Source organism: Anabrus simplex, chromosome 1, assembly GCF_040414725.1.
Source record: "Anabrus simplex isolate iqAnaSimp1 chromosome 1, ASM4041472v1, whole genome shotgun sequence".
NCBI lineage: Eukaryota > Metazoa > Arthropoda > Insecta > Orthoptera > Tettigoniidae > Anabrus > Anabrus simplex.
The window spans coordinates 1,178,480,628-1,178,499,160 of record NC_090265.1 but is presented as its reverse complement, the minus strand read 5'-3'; the positions used below and the strand labels follow the sequence as shown (position 1 = coordinate 1,178,499,160).

The window sequence follows — 18,533 nt, the reverse complement described above, 5'->3', positions numbered from 1 at the left end:
AATGTCCATGCATGTCATTGGTTACATTTCATAAAATCATGTGTTTGATGGTCATTTCACGTACTTTGATGCTTTACACATATTTTTTACCGTAATTTTAAAACCTGGAACATATTTCAGGACGTTTATAAGGCAATGTATATCATCTGCGTGAACAACATTCTCTACGCGTATTTTTTTTTTTTTGATACAGGGAATTATTTTCTGAATTAATATATTAATAGTGTGTTGTTAATATACTGTAATTCTTTAAATCTTTTCTAGAAATAGACGGCGAACAGAACATCGACCAATCACTAAGGTTGGCTGATAGTATCTGTACCGAGTCTTTAAAATAACGAAGGAAGCTAATCAACTTCAACTGTTATTTTTGAGCCTTGTTGCTTGTTTCACTGATATGTTTGTGATTTGTGTCATTTTCCAGGAAGTAAGTGGCACTCCCGTCGGAAGCTACTGACTCCAACCTTCCACTTCAAGATTTTAGACTATTACATGCCAGTGTTAATCAGAAACACTGATATCTTTATAGAGAAACTCAGAGAACATATGGATGAGCCCTTCATCAGAATAAATAATTTTACCACGCTCCTGACCCTGGATATTATATCTGGTGAGTGAAATAAAGCATTCAGCTTCTGTAACTGGTAGACACATCACAATAGTAATCATAAGTAAGTCAAAATGGTTAAAGTATACGACTGAAATACCAAACTACTTTATGGATCATGTAGTTGGAAGCACACATTCGGGATATGTTGGGTTCGAGGCCCATCATCGTATGCTGTCAAGATGGTTTTCCGTGGTTTCCTATTTTCACACCAGGAAAATATCGAGTCTATCGCTTAATTAAAACCAGTGCCAATACTTTACCAGTGCTCAATAACATATTCCTTCCCACCGACCCAGAAAACCTCCAGAAGTTAGACCGACGGTAAACAGGTAACACTGAATATGACTGAATAGCTTTTCAAACATCATTTGAAAGCTCAAAGTCATAAACTGCTCCTTAACATTGTCCATGACGATCTTGTGGACTGTATCTGAAACTATCTGCTCAAAGTTATGAATTATTCTTTGAAAAGTCGAATTTGTAGTTAACAGGATTTGTTCAAGTTACACATATAAATGTGCACAAATATACTGTAAACTGAATTTGAATCATGTGTTTTTCAATTGTATGGTCTCTACTAGGGAAACGAGCTTGCGTTAGTGCAAAATTTTACAGAGAATTCACTTCCTGATAGACGTAACCATCACGGACGCACGTGCAATATTCTCTTTCTTCGAATAACGACGCTCATACTAAAGTCTCGGTTTTATTTGAGTAACTCTTATATTTAGGAAGATCAAATTTTTGTCCTTATGTGTACAAACTTTGTGAATTCTCTGCGAAATTGTCCACTACCTTCAATAATAGGTAATAAATTTCATATTATTCCGTATAGAATAGCAATATAATGAAAAATAAAAGTTAAAAAGTTTCCACCTATTCAGTACTATTTATTGTAACCTAAAATAAGTAACATATAAAAACTAGTTTCGGTCTTGCTAGAGACCAACATCAGTCAAGATCATTAGTTAAAGCAAGACATGAATTAAAGATATATAAAATTTAAGAAACAAGCGTGTGTTGTTGATATTCGGTGGAAGAGTTTAATGTTAAACGCTCATCACGATCACACGTCTTGTGTAAGTTCCGAACGTTTTCTTCCAATTTGAAGAACGCACTTCACAGAAGACGAGGTGAAACACTTAAAATACTAGCACTTGAAGAATCTTCTTGAATTCAGTTCAGCTGAAACAAGTGTGAACACAATAATATTGATGGGAAAGTGTTGAGATGTTCATTTGTTTCCAATATGGATCACAGAAAAATTTGGAAGAGCAAAAGCAAACAAATACAATAGAGCTGAGTTGTAGATGGGAGGAGGAAGAGAATGGAGGTATAGTGTAGCCTGAGGTGGGGCTGAGGGATGTGCAATGGTGGGTGACTGCTGGAGGGAATTCGGAGAAAAATGAGAAAAGGGGTCTAGAGTAATTAATTTATTTTTATTGACAATAGGAATTAATTGTTCAAATAAAGGGTTTGTTTTTTCTGATATATCATTAAGGTTGAAATTGGGATTTAGGTATTGATCCAGGTGGGTGAAACAGTTTTCAAAGATATTGAGCAGAGTTTCATCAAATATATGTAACTTATTTTAGGTTATAATAAATAGTATTGATTAGGTGGAAGCCTTTTAACTTTTGTTTTCTATTACACTACATGCAAGCTCATTTTTCTCATTGATAAATACAGGATTCGAAATCACTTTTTATTTGTGCATATTTATATGTGTAACTTGAACAATTTCAATTAAATCCAAATTCCACTTTTCAAATAATAATTCATAACTTTGAGCAGAGAGTTTCAGGTACAGTTCACGAGATCGCCATGGACAGTGTGGAAAGTGTTAGTGTACTATTAGCCCGTGTGGAAGCTGCGTGGCTGTATGTCTGATTTTGTCATGAATTTGTCCAGAATTGTCCAGCGTCGTTTATTCAGTTTATGGTGGAAATACCAATAATAATGGAGTGTGGCCTCCGCAGAGGCCTGGTGCGTGTCTTTTTCTCGTAGACGGCATACTAGGCGACCTGCATGTCTGTGAAGAGGAGGGCCCTACTTAGGATGATTTCTAATGCTGAATACGTTACACACACACACAGACCGCGAGCCATTGGAATTAACCAATTAGGTTTAAAATCCCCGACCCGGCCGGGAATCGAACCCGGGACCCTCTGAACCGAAGGCCAGTATGCTGACCATTCAGCCAACGAGTCGGGCGACAGTTCAATGACATGCCCGGACGGTTTGAACAGTCCAAACCCAGTTGTCGAAGGTAATGGACAATTAGCAACTTAGATAAGTATATAAATATTTCTAAAGGTTACTTAAGTGACGTTGGACGGCTAATACTAGCATTATTTGTTAGTACTCGTTCATAACATCGCCAATTGACAATCATTGGCACGTTTACGCAACGTAAACAATATCATATATATATTCATTATTTAAAGAGATTTGATAGGATCTGAGGACGTTCTTGCAGACCGAAACATGTCATTCCTTGTTTAATACCGTTTATTTTATTACGTGTATGTTAGAGTGATTGATGTGCTATTATTAGTGTTTTAGACAGACTGAGAAGCTTTGAAGTTGCATATAAGAGACGATTAAAAAATTTCCGTTCGTCAGCCGTACAATTTTGTATCGGGATGCCAATCAGGCATTGAGACTCTCATCCCACCGACGCACCAGGTTAAGAATTCCCATGCGGTAAAACACCGCGTCCTGCTGCGTGAAGAAGTCCGTAACCGCCTGCTGCACATCGTCCTCGTCCGACAGGAAGCTTCGACACTTCAAGGCCTTTTTGAGGCTACCGAAGCTGACGTCGAGATCCATTGCTAGCGCACGAATGGTTATGGGCCGGTCCGCCCTAATCACTTCATCCACCGCCCGCTTGTTGTTGACTGTAATCGACCGGCGTCTTGTGTCGAAACACGACCCGCACAGAACTTGGTGCACCACTCCACAACGGTGATTTTAACAGACATGCTGCCCCATACACCGTCTCCATTCTCCGATGGATGTCCTCCGGTGATTGTCCTTTGGCAGCCAAGAAAAAAATAACAGCACGTTGGTCCTGTTTGGACGCATTTGGTAATAACGTCACCGTAGTTCACGCGGCCGCATTTAACGCACGTACCTCGACACGACACGACTGCCACATTAATCCCTTTGCCTTCATGTTCGTGCTTATATACCCACATCGGAGTCGCACTACGTTGCATGTCCGCTGCAACAACGCCCTCGAACAGAAACGTTTTTGATCACGCCTTATAAAAACAAGTGCACGTAGGCGCAATAATACGAATGTGATAACATAGAAACTGTGGCGATAGACAGCTGTTTTATTGAAGCTATTGATGTTCTTATATCGGACTGGTTATTGGAGCCATGACCTAAATAATCTAAGAAATTTTGAAGAATAGTCCAACTTACTTCAACTTCTTCCACAGGTTTTCCCATCTGGTTCTGGGGTCACAGGTGCGAACTGTGGCGTATGTGTGAACTTGGCCCTATTTTATGGTCAGATGCCCTTCCTGACGCTAACTCTTCGTGGAAGGACGTATTCACTGTTGGATGTTCCTGTGGTCATTGGTAATGAGATGTGTTGTGTGTATAAGAGTGTGTTAGGATGAACACAAATATCCAGTCCCCGAGCCAGAGGAATTAACCATACTCGGTCAGGAATCAAACCCTGCACGCTTTGAAATGAAGGAGAAGATAATGACCATTCAGCCAGTGAGTCGGGGGGAGGTAATTATACTATTCCTGCGCTAAATTTCACACAGTGTTAGCAGGGCAATATACTTTTACTACTTGTGGACTGAAACTCATCCAACCTACCCATACGATGATAAAAATCTGTCAGCCTACTCCTCAGCTCTGTGAGTCGTAAAGCATCTATAAAAGAGGTAAGGCGTACCGAGTAATACCAGATCGTGAGAACGAAACGTATCCAAGTGCCGAAAACCAGAGCCCTTCATGTGCTGGTGGAGAAAAGAAGGCTTACTAGATATGTCCTAGGAGGCACTGCAGTAAAGAATCCAGAGCGATATAAGAGCATCACTGCAGATATACTGTATCTCAGCTCCACAAACAGTAGAATTTCCATATAATGGACAAATATTATAATATTTCAGTTAGTAAATAATTGCACTATAAGGCTCCCTTCTTGTCTTGTCGTTTACTTCCTTAGGTCAGTTTTAACGATATTAGTTCATATTTGCTTACATTTCTAATATTTTGAGGTCATACCTACCAATCCTCTCCCCAAATAGAGTGGTGACAGGAATAATAAGAACGACGACGTAAAGTCGGATTTTTTAAACGTTACAACGAAATTTGTGAACATTTTCCTTGATACAACGACCATTATGATTTATTGAAAACACATCTACTTTGTTCTTCATATTTCAGACCTACGTAATCATGGGTTTTTATAAAAAAAAGTGCCTAACAGGAAATAATAATGCTGTCACAAACATGATGACAAACAAATAAATTTGACCACAAATGGTTCATTTGTTTCAAGTCAATATCTGGTAGCATTTCCCATAGCACTTGCTTCTATCTTCGATTCATACAGTTCATCAAACACTCGCATATTACGTTAGTAATATTGTCCCAAGCTTTCTGGAATTATTGCCACAACTGATTTAATTGGTATTTTCTTTCCATCGGTGCAGCTTTATTCACTTTCCTCCATAGATTTACAACAGGGTTTAAGTCAGACGACCGTGTCGGCCATGGCATAGCAGATAATTGCCTGTTTATAAACCATTTCTTTACCACTTTTAAGCAGTGGGTCGAATCGTTATTCTGCTGAAAACCTAACTAGCTGGCATGTTTTCCCTCCTATGTGATAGCATGGTATAATTTAGAATGTGTCTGTAAATTTCTTTTGTAATCACGTCTTCAAAACCATGACCTACGCCCATGGGTGTAATTTGAGCATCTCACAGTCTCGATTGAGTAATAAATAATAGTATGTTATTTATTTTACGTCCCACTAACTACTCTTACGGTTTTCGGAGACGCCGAGGTGGTGAAATTTGGTCCCACAGGAGTTCGTTTAAGTGCCAGTAAATATACCGACACGAGGCTGACGTATTTGACCACCTTCAAATACCACCGGACTAAGCCAGGAGGGAACCTGCCAAGATGGGGTCAGAAAGCCAGCGCCTCAACCGTCTGAGTCACTCAGTCCGGCAACTGAGTAAGCAGTGTGAGCGGATGTGCTGAGTGAGTGTTGAGGTATGGAGATTACGTTGGAGCTTTATCGAGTGAGGATTGGAAGTTGTCAGTACAGGAGAAAGAAGAAAACGGAATTGTGTGTGAGGATGAAGGAAGAGACATTAGGGAAGATGGCAGGGTTGCTGCTGGTGGTGGTGATGGTAGCGCTGCTTTTAATAGGGGGTGTGGAGATTAATCCAGGGCCTGCTCCAATAGGTGCCCTCGGTGGGAAGAGATTGAGGCGATAAAAGACATGGTGAGGGAGTCATGTCAGATAGACCAATTAAAGGAAATGATAAGAGATCATTCCAAGGAGCTAAAGGACTTAAGGCAGTGCGTTACGAAGGAGGTGGAAGAGGTAAAAGAAAAAGTAGAGTGTAACGAGCAAGAAATGGAAAAATGCAAAAGAAAGTTCAGTTGCTGGAAGGGGAGATGGCGAAACTGAAGAGAGAAGTAGCGGGCGGAAACCAGGAACGAAGGAAGAAAAATATGTTTATATATGGAGTATAAGAAGCTGCGAAATAAGACAAAGTAACACTAGTTTATAAAGTGGTTGAGATGATACAGAACAGGATGAAGATAAACTTTAGTGAGGTGGATACTGATGAGGTCCAGAGAGTGGGAAGAGTGAAAGGGAAAAATGGCAGGCCAATTAAGCTTACACTAAAATCTACCCTGATGGCAGACATTGTTCTAAGGAACGCCGGGAACCTAAAGGAAGAGAAGATATGGATGAAACAGGACATAGGCAATGAAGCGAACAGAGATTTTAAAGTGATAAGAAGACATACGTGGAGAGCGAAGCAACAAGGGCTGAGAGCGTTCATCAGAGGCCAACAGTTACTGGTGGGGAATGGAGGATGGTCAAGAGAATGGTCGGTTGATAAGTTGCAGGAAATAGACAGAAACTATCTACAGGCTGTTATGCAAACGGTAACAGGAGGCGTAAGAAGAGACGAGGAGGGTCCGGCTGATGATAACAGGACAATGAATGAAGGTGAGGAGAGGAGTAAATTCCAGTGTGAGGAGAGGAGAGTCAGCAGAGAAGACCAGAGGGGAGATGACGAGGCTGATCAACGTGCGGCGATAGGTGGGGGCAGCAGAACGACACCGGTGAGTGCTGTGGTGGTGGGGAGGTGAGAAGCCCGAGAGAGGTAATGTGCAGGGATAGTTCAAAAACTAAAGGATCTGTGGGGAAAGGAAAGCAATGGACAGGAGGAGAGTGGGTCAAAGAATTTGCTAAGACGTCCAAAAAGAAAGAGCAGTGAGGAAAGAGAAGGAATGCGGGGAACTAGAAGCCAAACGACTAATACAGCGGATTTCAATAGAAATAAGGATGAGAAAGAGGGGTCGAAAGAGAGTAGGAGGTAACTAGGGTGGAAGATAGGCTTTGTAAATAATGAAGGGGTAGTAAAAAAGCTGGGTAATGTATAAGTAAGATGGTGGAGAGTTTCGATTTAGTGGTCCTCCTAGAGACTCGAAGAAAGGGAAAACATTAACATGGAAAGGATACGTGGTAAGGAGTACAACGAGGAAGAAGCAGGGAAGGAGGGGAAGAAATTCATGGGGTATATAGTTATTAGTTAAAGAAGAGTTAAGTGATCGAATTGTAGAAATAGAGACCGAGATTGAAGAGGTAATGTGGGTTAGGTTTAAGTTGGTGGGAGGAGAGATAAAGAAGGTGTGCTTGGGTTTTATATATAATCCACCGAGGGGCTCGAAGGTTTGATGGAGGAAATAAATATGATTAGCGGGAAGTACGAAGAGGATGGATTAATTTTGTTAGGGTATTAGAACGCAAGAATAGGGAGCTTCAGCCCAGAGTATGGTAAAGAGAGGACGGAAGTAAAGATGGGATGTAAGAGAAGTGAAGATAAAGGGAGAAACGGTTACGGGAAGAAGTTGCTAGAATGATGTGGCGTGAGCAGCTTGTACATTCTGAATGGCTGGTGGAAGAGTGATAAGGAAGGAAAAATGACGTATATTACGAATGAGTGAGGAAGTGTTATTGATTTGTTAATTAGTTCGGAAGATATGTTAGATAGAATAAGCAGGATTGAGGTGGTTGATTAGGTGGAATCACATCATTCTCCGGTATATGTAGGGGTGAACAGGAGAGGGATAATGGAGAAGAGGGGATTAGAAAGAGGGGGAAAGGAAAAGGTCGCCGAGTTTCCAAGCATATTTGGACAGAGGAAGGCAAATCGAAGTTAAACAACTACCTTGAAACCGAACTTCAGATTATTAGGATAGAGATCGGTGTAGCAGTAAAGGGCAATAATATTGATAAGGCTTTAGGGTTACTGGAATATCCTATTAGAAGAGTGGCGGTGGAGAAAGCATGCAGGAAGACGATTAGAGAAGAGAGAAAGTGACGGTACGATAAAGAGTGTAAAGAGAAGAGGAAGTTAGTGATGAGCACTCTAGGTGAGTACAGGAATCATGGAGGAAGCGGTTTAAGGGAACAGTTTTGCAGGTTGAGAAAATAATTTAAGAAAATGCTAGTAGAGATGAAAAAGACATTGCAGAAGTCCCAAACGGAAGCGATAAGCATGGAGTGTAAAGACAGGGAAGGAAACGAGGTGTGGTTGAGAGTCTATAAAATTAACAGGGGTGCAAGTGGAGCTGCAAACATAAAATTGAGAATGGAACATTGGTGAAGTATTCCAGGAAATATTAGGAGCGGGCAGAACGTAGTCAAGTGTTGGATAAAAGAATAACCGGCGAGGAGGTAGTGGAAGTGGTAAGTAAATTAAAGAACAGGACTGTGGGAGGGGAAAATGGGATAACAAATGTTTATTGGAAGGAAGTAGCAAAAATAGACAGATGAGGGAGAGTTTGGTTACATTTATAAACAAGGTATTCGAAGGTGAGAAATTCCTGAAAGAATGGCAGAAGGGAATCATATGTCCTATCTATAAAAACAAAGGAGAGAGGGCCAACCCCAGCAACTATAGAGGCATAACTCTGCTGTACTCTCTGAGCAAGTTGTACACAGGTATTTTGGCTAATAGGTTGAGGAAGTGGGAGAAAGACTATTTTATCCATATTCCAGGATGGCTTTAGAAAAGGGAGGAGGTCGTCGGATAATGTAATCATTGTGAGAACAATAATAGGAAAATATGTGAGAAAAGAAGGTTATAAAGTGTTTATAGCAGCTATAGACTTTCAGAAGGCTTTCGATACAGTGAGCAGGGAGGCCTTGTTTGAAAGACTGGGGAGAGTAGGGGTTGGGGAGAAGATGAGAAGAACGATTAAAAGCACATATGAAAAAGTGTATTGTAGCAGTAGGATAGAGGAGGGAGTGGTTAGTGGATTGATTGAATGGAAAGTTGGGCTGAAACAGGGGTGTAAATTGTCACCAATTCCTTCCCTATTGTTTATTAGCGACTTTTTATGTGGCCATGGAGAGGGGAATTGGGCCTGTCCAGTTGTAGAGGGTACAAGATATTCCAAGGTTGATTTCTGCTGATGATGTATTATTGTTGATGTTGACAGCATGAGAGCTTGAACGAGGTTTGCAGTTTTGCAAAGAAATGGTCATTGACGATCAAGAGTAATAAGACAAAGGTGATGGTCTGTGGTCTGTAGGAAAGGGAACAAAAAAACGGGGAAGAAGTTGACAATAAGTGAGGAAGAAATAGAGGTGGTGGATAAGATTGAGTATCTGGGGGTGATGATAAGCAGAAGTGGTTGTCGGGTTGAGCAAATTAGGCGAGCCAAATGAAAAGGCCAAGCTGCATTCTCAATAATTAGGATATTGGAAAATAAATTTTGGGGTGTAGATTATAATATCCAAAGAATGTTGTTTAACGCAGTGTTGAAGAGTAGAATGCTGTTTGCTTCTGAGGTTTGTGGGGGGGGGGGGGGGAGAGAAAGAGTGTGGGATATTATAGCAGATAGGAAGTAAGTTCAACAAGATTTTTATGGGGTTGCCATTGTGTGGCGCGAGCACAGGAGCAAGTGTTATGTGTAAAGAGTATATCAAGACTGGCAATTAAAAAGAGTGCTTAGTTATTGGTGCAGGTTGAGAAAAGGTGAAGGGGGCCTAATTCTGCAGTCGGCTTACCAGTATCAAAAGAAGAGCAATTATGGTGATTACTGGGTTGATAAGGTGAAGAATGCTTTAGATTGACTGGGTTTAGTTGAGTGTTATAATAGTGAATGGGAGAGGAGAAGCGGTGTTTATTGGAAACATGTGATTAAGATGGCAAGAGATATTGCAGAACACGAACTGGTAGCCGAATGCAGGAAGAGAGCTACTCTAAAGATGTTTATGAGGGTAAATCAGGTATTAAATTTGAAAGTGGCAGATGTGAACAGGACGATGAGAAGAGGCTTAATATGCTGGATTTTAGGAATGTATATGAATAGAGGTTCCGATGTGTATATCATGTGGTGATGAGAGAGAGGATTTTCATTTATTGACAGTATGTAAGGGAATGGTTGAAGAGAGACGTATATTTATGACTGAGCAGCAGTTGAAGTTGATTGCTCAACCGTGTAATGGAGATAAGCTTTTAAAGTGGTTAGTGACAGAAAGGAAGTGTGCGGGAAATTTATGTAAGTTTTTGAGCAGAATTATGAGTAGATATACAGTCGCATTAAAAGCAAAATCTCAGGTGTGTCAAGTGGAGAGAGGCAATAATCTAGGTAGTGGGAGATCCTGACGCATGAAACGTGAAGAATATCGCTCGACTCAGTGCAGGATAATGGAGGTCTTCCCCACTACTGGCTAACAGTGGGAGGGGAAGGGAGGTGGTGAGCGCATGTGTTCCCGTGGGAGGGTTCCTAACATACAGGAGAGGCATTATGCTAGGTCAGGAGAGATGGGGTAACACTTGCGACCCCTCACCGAGGATGTAGCTTGGAGGTATAGTTAACCTTAAATTGCATTGTTTGCCAGGTTGCCATTTTTTGTTTTTGTGTTTCATTTTGTTTCTTTCTATGTGTATTTCACCGTATAGATCATTAGGTTCAGTAATTTCAGGCCTACAGATCTGGAGGAAATAAAGGTTAATTTTCGTAATTTGAGCATTTTGAATGGAGGTCAGTGATTACCGAGGGTCAAGGGGTCCTGCCTCCTGGGAGCAAATTGCAACCTATCTCTTGTTCAAGTATGTCAATAATAGGAACCAGGATTTAGCTTCGTAGGAGGTACATTTGCTCTGTCTCAAATTGAGTTTTACTTCCACCGCCAATTTTCGCCGGAATGTTTCCTCTTCTTGGGGACTGTGCTGCTCTAGGTACACATTACTCTGCTACCTCCGTGCAGATAGAACAATATTGAGTAAAAAATTTGTCAGTTCTGAAAAGGACTTCCAGTGTGCTGTTCTTAACTGATTTTTCAACTTCGTAGCTCAGATTGATTGACTCGAATCTTCTGTGAGGAGTCATATTGCGTTAGAACTCTTCCAAGTAATAGTAAATCAAATAAAAATTAAACTCCTCCGTACTGTTTAACAGAGCATTGGGTTGTCTACCACTGGCAAGCCCAATCTGTGAAATTTCCTGCAGAGCCGACAGAGTAGTTCAAAGTTATCTAACAAATATTATACCAGGTGGCTCACGGACGCCGTACTTTCTACTTATAAATGTCCCACATGCATATGTGATGTGTGGGGTGTCTACCAACTGATTTTGACAGGGGAACTACTGCCAGCGGGGAGGTTACGTCAGAATATGAAGAGATAAGAAACAGAGTCACACTAGCAGCATGTTACTTAGCGCTGGCGGTCGAATGCACCCCTTGCATTAGTAAACATTGTTTTCGACCGCGTAGTTCTGGGCTGGTGTATGGTACAGCCGCACTATATTTGCTGTCTGCATATCGGCAATGGCTAGTGTGATCAGCAGCGGTGAATATATAGACATTATTTTAAACTGGACAACCCGGTTGGAATGCAACGGAAGCTCCAAACAGACGTATGCCTTCTACTCAAGTATTTCACCGAACAGTATCATTTTTGTTCCATGCAATCATCTTTTTTATCGAATTGAATGTCTACATGTGTCTAAATTAATAAGTGATTAAATTTCCTTTTCTGCATCTTTGGCGTGTCAACAAACAGTAGCGGCGATTAGGGGGTGGGGCGTGAAGGAAAAGTCGCCCCCGCCCCTCGCCACTTTGTGGAGTAAACATTACATATTCACTTTAGCCACCTGGAACTAGGAATTATTATTATTTGTTTTGCTAAATGCTTTACGTCGCACCGACACAGATAGGTCTTATGGCGACGATGGGATAGGAAAGGCCTAGGAGTTGGAAGGAAGCCTTTCCCGTCCCATCGTCGCCATAAGACCTATCTGTGTCGGTGAGACGTAAAGCAAAATAGTAGAATATTTTTTTACAATTGGTTTTACGTCGCACCGACACAGATAGTAATTATGGCTACGATGAGAAAGAGAAGGGCTACGCGTGGAAAGGAAGCGGCCATGGCCTTAAATACGGTACAGCCCCAGCATTTGCCTGGTGTGAAAATGGGAAACCACGGATAACCATCTTCAGGGCTGCCGACAGTGGGATTCGAAACCACTATCTCCCGTGTGCGAGCTCGCAGCTGCGCGGCCCTAACTCCACGGTTATCTCAGCCGGTACAATTAAATAGAAGTACGGCATGATCATGCAATTAAAAGTTATTTAATATTTTAATACACACTAAGGAACTAAGAGACACTGAAGAGGCTGCCAGACTGACGAATGCGTGCGGCATACCGGTGAATTATAACTCAGTGTCCACGACCTTGGCAAAAACATTGTACCCCTACTACCCTTCCCCACAGCACATGCAAAGTGTCCACTACTTGCCGTAGCGCTATACAAATCGGTTAGCCGCGACGAACGGCATTTGGTGCTTATTTCCGCCAAAAATTATGTTAATAATTAAGGAAAATAAAGGAAAGAATTAGCAGATAAGACACAAAGGCTTGTACAGATAACGTTTCTTTTACAAATAATTCGCTGTGAGCTTGCATCCGGGAGATCGTGGGTTCGAATCCCACTGTGGGCAGCCCTGAAGATGGTTTTCCGTGGTTTCCCATTTTCACACCACGCAAATGCTGTTGCTGTACCTTAATTAAGGCCACGGCCGCTTCCTTCCAACTCCTAGGCCTTTCCTATCCCATCGTCGCCATAAGATCTATCTGTGTCGGTGCGACGTAAAGCAATTAGCAAAGCAAATAATAATAATTCCTAGTTCCAGGTGGCTAAAGTGAATATGTAATGTTTACTCCACAAAGTGGCGAGGGGCGGGGGCGACTTTCTCTTCACGCCCCACCCCCTAATCGCCACTACTGTTTGTTAACACGCCAAAGATGCAGAAAAGGAAATTTAATCACTTTTAATTTATACATGTGTAGACATTCCACTCGATAAAAGAGTTGCTTGTATGAAACAAAAACGATACTGTTCGGTGAAATACTTGTGTAGAAGGCATACGTCTGTTTGGAGCTTCGGTTGCATTCCGGCCGGGTTGTCCAGATTAAAATAATGCTATGTATTCGTCGCTGCTGAACACACTAGCCATTGGCGATAAGCAGACAGTAAATATAGTGCGGCTGTACCATACACCAGCCTAGAACTATGCGGTCGAAAACGATGTTTACTAATGCAAGGGGTGCATTCGACCACCGGCGCTAAATAACATGCTGCGAGTGTGACTCTGTTTCTTATCTCTTCATATTCTGACGTAACCTGCCCGCTGGCAGTAGTTCCCCTGTTAAAATCAGGTGGTAGACACCCCACACATCACTTATGCATGCGGGACATTTATAAGTAGAAAGTACGGCGTCCGTGAGCCACCTGGTATATGTATTTATTTACAAGTAAAAACCAATACTGTTAGTCAAGTCTAAAAAATGTTTCTATTTATAGATACAATTTTGACTTAAAGTTTAGTAATGAAAATTAACGCAAACTGGCACATATTAAACCTAAGAAAATAAGTACAGTAAAGTGTCTGCTTGCTTTTTAGCTATTATAAATATTTAAAAATGCGGCAAAACAGCAAATCAGAACATCCACTAGACATAACTACAGGAGATGCTAGAAAGAAACACTACACTGTAACAACTCAACAGTGTCTCCACCGCAAGGCAAATACGTATCCGGTAGACAAGCCTAACCGGAACATCTGATTATCTACATAGTCGTGTGTGGACGCAGCCCGCAGTCCGTGGAGTTTGGCGCCCAAACGTCAGAATTATTTTCGGAACATTTTAGTGACATTTTAATTACAACAGTGCGAAAAATGTAAAACTGAACAATAATAGAAATTATTTCCATTGAAATTATACGGGTATAATAGTGTGCAACAATAATTTTGTTTCATTGAGCTAAATCAAGCAGAGTAAACAAAGACGTACTTGTAAATTATGTATTTCTAAATTTGTAATATTATAAAAATGTGGTTTCCTTCAAAATATTGGGGTGACAACTGCCACCCCCTGCTACCCCAGAATTATGCCTATGCCAACACCATTATGACAAAATCATCCCCTAACCATTATATTTTCTCCTTCAAATTTAACTGTCTTCTTTGCATTTGGGATCGTATTCGGAATTTTCCATGTACTTCTTCTTTCTTGCGAACCGGCCAAACTTAGGACCACACCATTACCACTTCACTTCATTCTTATCATCCCTTCTTCCTTCCTTTTTCTCCACAGTGCCTTCATTCTTTCAGAATGTTGCACTCTTCTCTCTTCAGTCCATCTTCCCCCTCTGCGCTCTTTCTTTTCTTCCACAAGAACTTTTTTTGTTGGAAAGTCTTTTTCCTGAATTGGTCTCCATCACGACATTCTTCATCTGCAATTCCTAACTTCTTGAGTTCTTCCTTCATATACTTGGCATATCCCCCCTGGCTCTTCGAGTAGAATATTTTATTAAAAATGTGTCCATTCTGACCATGTGTCCATAGAATCGCAACCGTCGTTTCCTTATTGTTGTTTCCAGGTCTTCTGTTCCTTCTTATATCTCCTCATTTGATCGTAATCTGTAGTTTCCCTCTACCACCCTTGGACCATAAATCCTCCTTAGATTCTCCTTTCAATCTTTAGTAGTTTTTCCGGGTTCATTTCCATGTACTAATATTTTTTCTTTATTTCCTTATACCGATGGTTTGTAAGTATGGTGGGGTAATAAAGATGTAATGTAATATTCGGAATTTTTTGGTCTTCATGCGCGTTTACCTTTTAGATCGAAGGGAATTTAATTTAGAGTCATCTCTTCAAATAAACTGAAAGTGTGATAATTGACTGAGTTCTTGTTATTTCTGCCACCACCGTACAATATGTTTCCGATGGTCCATGATTTTGTGTATGATGTAGCACTAACTTGTGGTTTCTGATTATAGAGACAGCAATGGGGGTGAAAATCAATGCCCAGGAAGACAAGGAAGTAGAATATGTGAAAGCAGTTCATAGGTAAGTGCGAAGATTACTTCTTATGCTTCCTTAAAAATAGACACTCAAGATTGAAGTTTATATCGTAGAATATACACGTAAAAGCTACAATATGTCTGGGCAAGTATATTTTTTACTACTTCTCACATAATTTAGAGCAGCTTTCAGGCGTGTGTCCTAACGATGCATCAAATTATAGAATATAATCTCTCTGTAGAAAATAACTTTATAAAACTCTTCATGGTGGCCTATATCTCAGCAACAGTCTCTTGTCCTTTACTTTATACCTACTGTTGAGATGACGAGATAGGTACAGTGATATTTGAAGGTACATGTGTATATCTTTATACAGCAAAGCGTTTCATATGATTAGTAACAATACACACCTCAAGAAGGTTTTGCACCACCTGCATTGCTGAGGTACTAGGTACCTTACGACCCAACAAAAATAATGGAAGGAACAAACACACTTGCTGTAAGGAGTAACATGATTATCTTGATGATCTTTTCCAAACCTAGGAAAAATACATCGCAAAGTTCGGCAAAGTGTATCTACGTTTTAAACCTGAAAATCACAATCGTCTTAGAATTGTGCAAATCAAACCCGTGCGTTGAGGCATGTTTGGTCTTTCGTGACATGCTGCCCACGTGGTAGTTCAGGCTGTCCTGCTCTTCTGCAGCAGCTTTCAGAAGGTCGTCCAGAGTAACAGGCGGATCCCTACGTCTTCACACCTCTTGTTTCAGGTGGTCCAGGCATTTTAAATGGGATCCATGGCAGCAGATACCAGAGAACATTCTATGAAATCTATCTGGGAACACCTGAGGAACATATTAAGATGACGGGAGCTGTGCGTGTACATTGCCGTCATTCAGAACGAGCCTATAACCAAGCAGTTATCGATATGACAAAACAATGGACTGAAGGATTCATTCCCAATATTCGACACTTGTCACAGTGCCCTCAGTGACGATGAGCAGCGCCCGACGTCCATACTTAAGACGGCACAAAACATGACGGGTCCGCCTCCCTGTTTGACCCGTGGTTTGGCACTGAAACCATATCGACCCTCAGTTCCTCCAGAGACCAAAAACTGCCAAGACATGTTTGGTGACCAATTGTACTCGAGAACACGTCCACTTCTTTGGCAGACATATTTGCTCTAGTGAACCCTACACTATTGGGTTCTCATTACCCAAAGTTTCTTTGATGTCATACCTTTCTTATTGCCCTTATATCTAATGATGGTAAAAGTAATTGGCAGTCATACAAATTTTAGGGAGCAATGGAAGGATATGTATACATACTTTCAGGCAGAAAGAGGTTCCAAGAAGGATATTCAAGGGATCATTAATGAACAAGGGGAGTGTATATGTCAAGACTTACAGAAGGAAGAAGTTTTCAGTCAACAGTTTGTAAAGGTAGTTGGATATAAGGACAATATCCGGAAGCGACTAATACCGGCGAATTATTGAAATTTACCTATGATTATAAAATTTACACAAATATATTAAAGTTGAAAGCCAGAAAAGCAGCTGGGATTGATAAGATTTCTGGGATATATTAAAGGCAATGGGTTGGGATATAGTGCCATATCTGAAATACTTATTTGACTACTGTTTGCATGCAGGACTGATACCAAATGAATGAAGAGGTGCAGCAGTAGCCCCAGTGTACAAGGGAAAGGGTGATAAACATAAAGCAGATAATTACAGGCCAGCCAGCTTGATATGTGTTGTTTATAAGCTCTGGGAACATTTGCGAAATGACTGGTATGAAATACGACATTTCTAGAAAATATAACACACCGAATTAGAGTAGGTAAATTGTTATCGAATCCTGTTATGATTAAGAGGGGGGTCCCACAGAGTAGTATGACTGGACCTTTGTGTTTTCTTATATATATATACACACTGACTGACAGAGCAAATGCAACACCAAGAAGGAGTGGTCAGAACTTTATGCCAATTGCAGGGTAGACTAACGTCACTGAGGTATGCTCATGATGTGAAACGCGCCGCTGTGCTGCGCACGTAGCGAACGATAAATGGGACACGGCGTTGGCGAATGGCCCACTTCGTACCGTGATTTCTCAGCCGACAGTCATTGTAGAACCTGTTGTCGTGTGCCACAGGACACGTGTATAGCTAAGAATGCCAGGCCGCCGTCAACGGAGGCATTTCCAGCTGACAGACGACTTTACGAGGGGTATGGTGATCGGGCTGAGAAGGGCAGGTTGGTCGCTTCGTCAAATCGCAGCCGATACCCATAGGGATGTGTCCACGGTGCAGCGCCTGTGGCGAAGATGGTTGGCGCAGGGACATGTGGCACGTGCGAGGGGTCCAGGCGCAGCCCGAGTGACGTCAGCACGCGAGGATCGGCGCATCCGCCGCCAAGCGGTGGCAGCCCCGCACGCCACGTCAACCGCCATTCTTCAGCATGTGCAAGACAACCTGGCTGTTCCAATATCGACCAGAACAATTTCCCGTCGATTGGTTGAAGGAGGCCTGCACTCCCGGCGTCCGCTCAGAAGACTACCATTGACTCCACAGCATAGACGTGCACGCCTGGCATGGTGCCGGGCTAGAGCGACTTGGATGAGGGAATGGCGGAACGTCGTGTTCTCCGATGAGTCACGCTTCTGTTCTGTCAGTGATAGTCACCGCAGACGAGTGTGGCGTCGGCGTGGAGAAAGGTCAAATCCGGCAGTAACTGTGGAGCGCCCTACCTCTAGACAACGCGGCATCATGGTTTGGGGCGCTATTGCGTATGATTCCACGTCACCTCTAGTGCGTATTCAAGGCACGTTAAATGCCCACCGCTACGTGCAGCATGTGCTGCGGCCGGTGGCACTCCCGTACCTTCAGGGGCTACCCAATGCTCTGTTTCAGCAGGATAATGCCCGCCCACACACTGCTCGCATCTCCCAACAGGCTCTACGAGGTGTACAGATGCTTCCATGACCAGCGTACTCTCCGGATCTCTCACCAATCGAACACGTGTGGGATCTCATTGGACGTCGTTTGCAAACTCTGCCCCAGCCTCGTACGGACGACCAACTGTGGCAAATGGTTGACAGAGAATGGAGAACCATCCCTCAGGACACCATCCGCACTCTTATTGACTCTGTACCTCGACGTGTTTCTGCGTGCATCGCCGCTCGCGGTGGTCCTACATCCTACTGAGTCGATGCCGTGCGCATTGTGTAACCTGCATATCGGTTTGAAATAAACATCAATTATTCATCCGTGCCGTCTCTGTTTTTTCCCCAACTTTCATCCCTTTCGAACCACT

The 18,533-nt window shown here is 42.0% G+C and overlaps 1 protein-coding gene across 3 annotated transcripts in view; it reads left to right on the top strand.

Annotated features, from left to right (window-relative positions):
- Positions 1-18,533, top strand: part of LOC136858165 (cytochrome P450 4C1) — a 140,405-nt gene that overhangs the window by 38,552 nt on the left and 83,320 nt on the right. For all 3 annotated transcript variants that reach the window (XR_010858611.2, XM_067137507.2, XM_067137506.2), the window contains exons 4-5: positions 425-610; positions 15,193-15,262. Coding sequence is in view for 2 of the 3 variants with exons in the window: in XM_067137507.2 (XP_066993608.2) it covers positions 425-610; positions 15,193-15,262 (256 nt within the window). In the remaining variant the exon portion in view is untranslated. The remainder of the gene's footprint in view (positions 1-424; positions 611-15,192; positions 15,263-18,533) is intronic.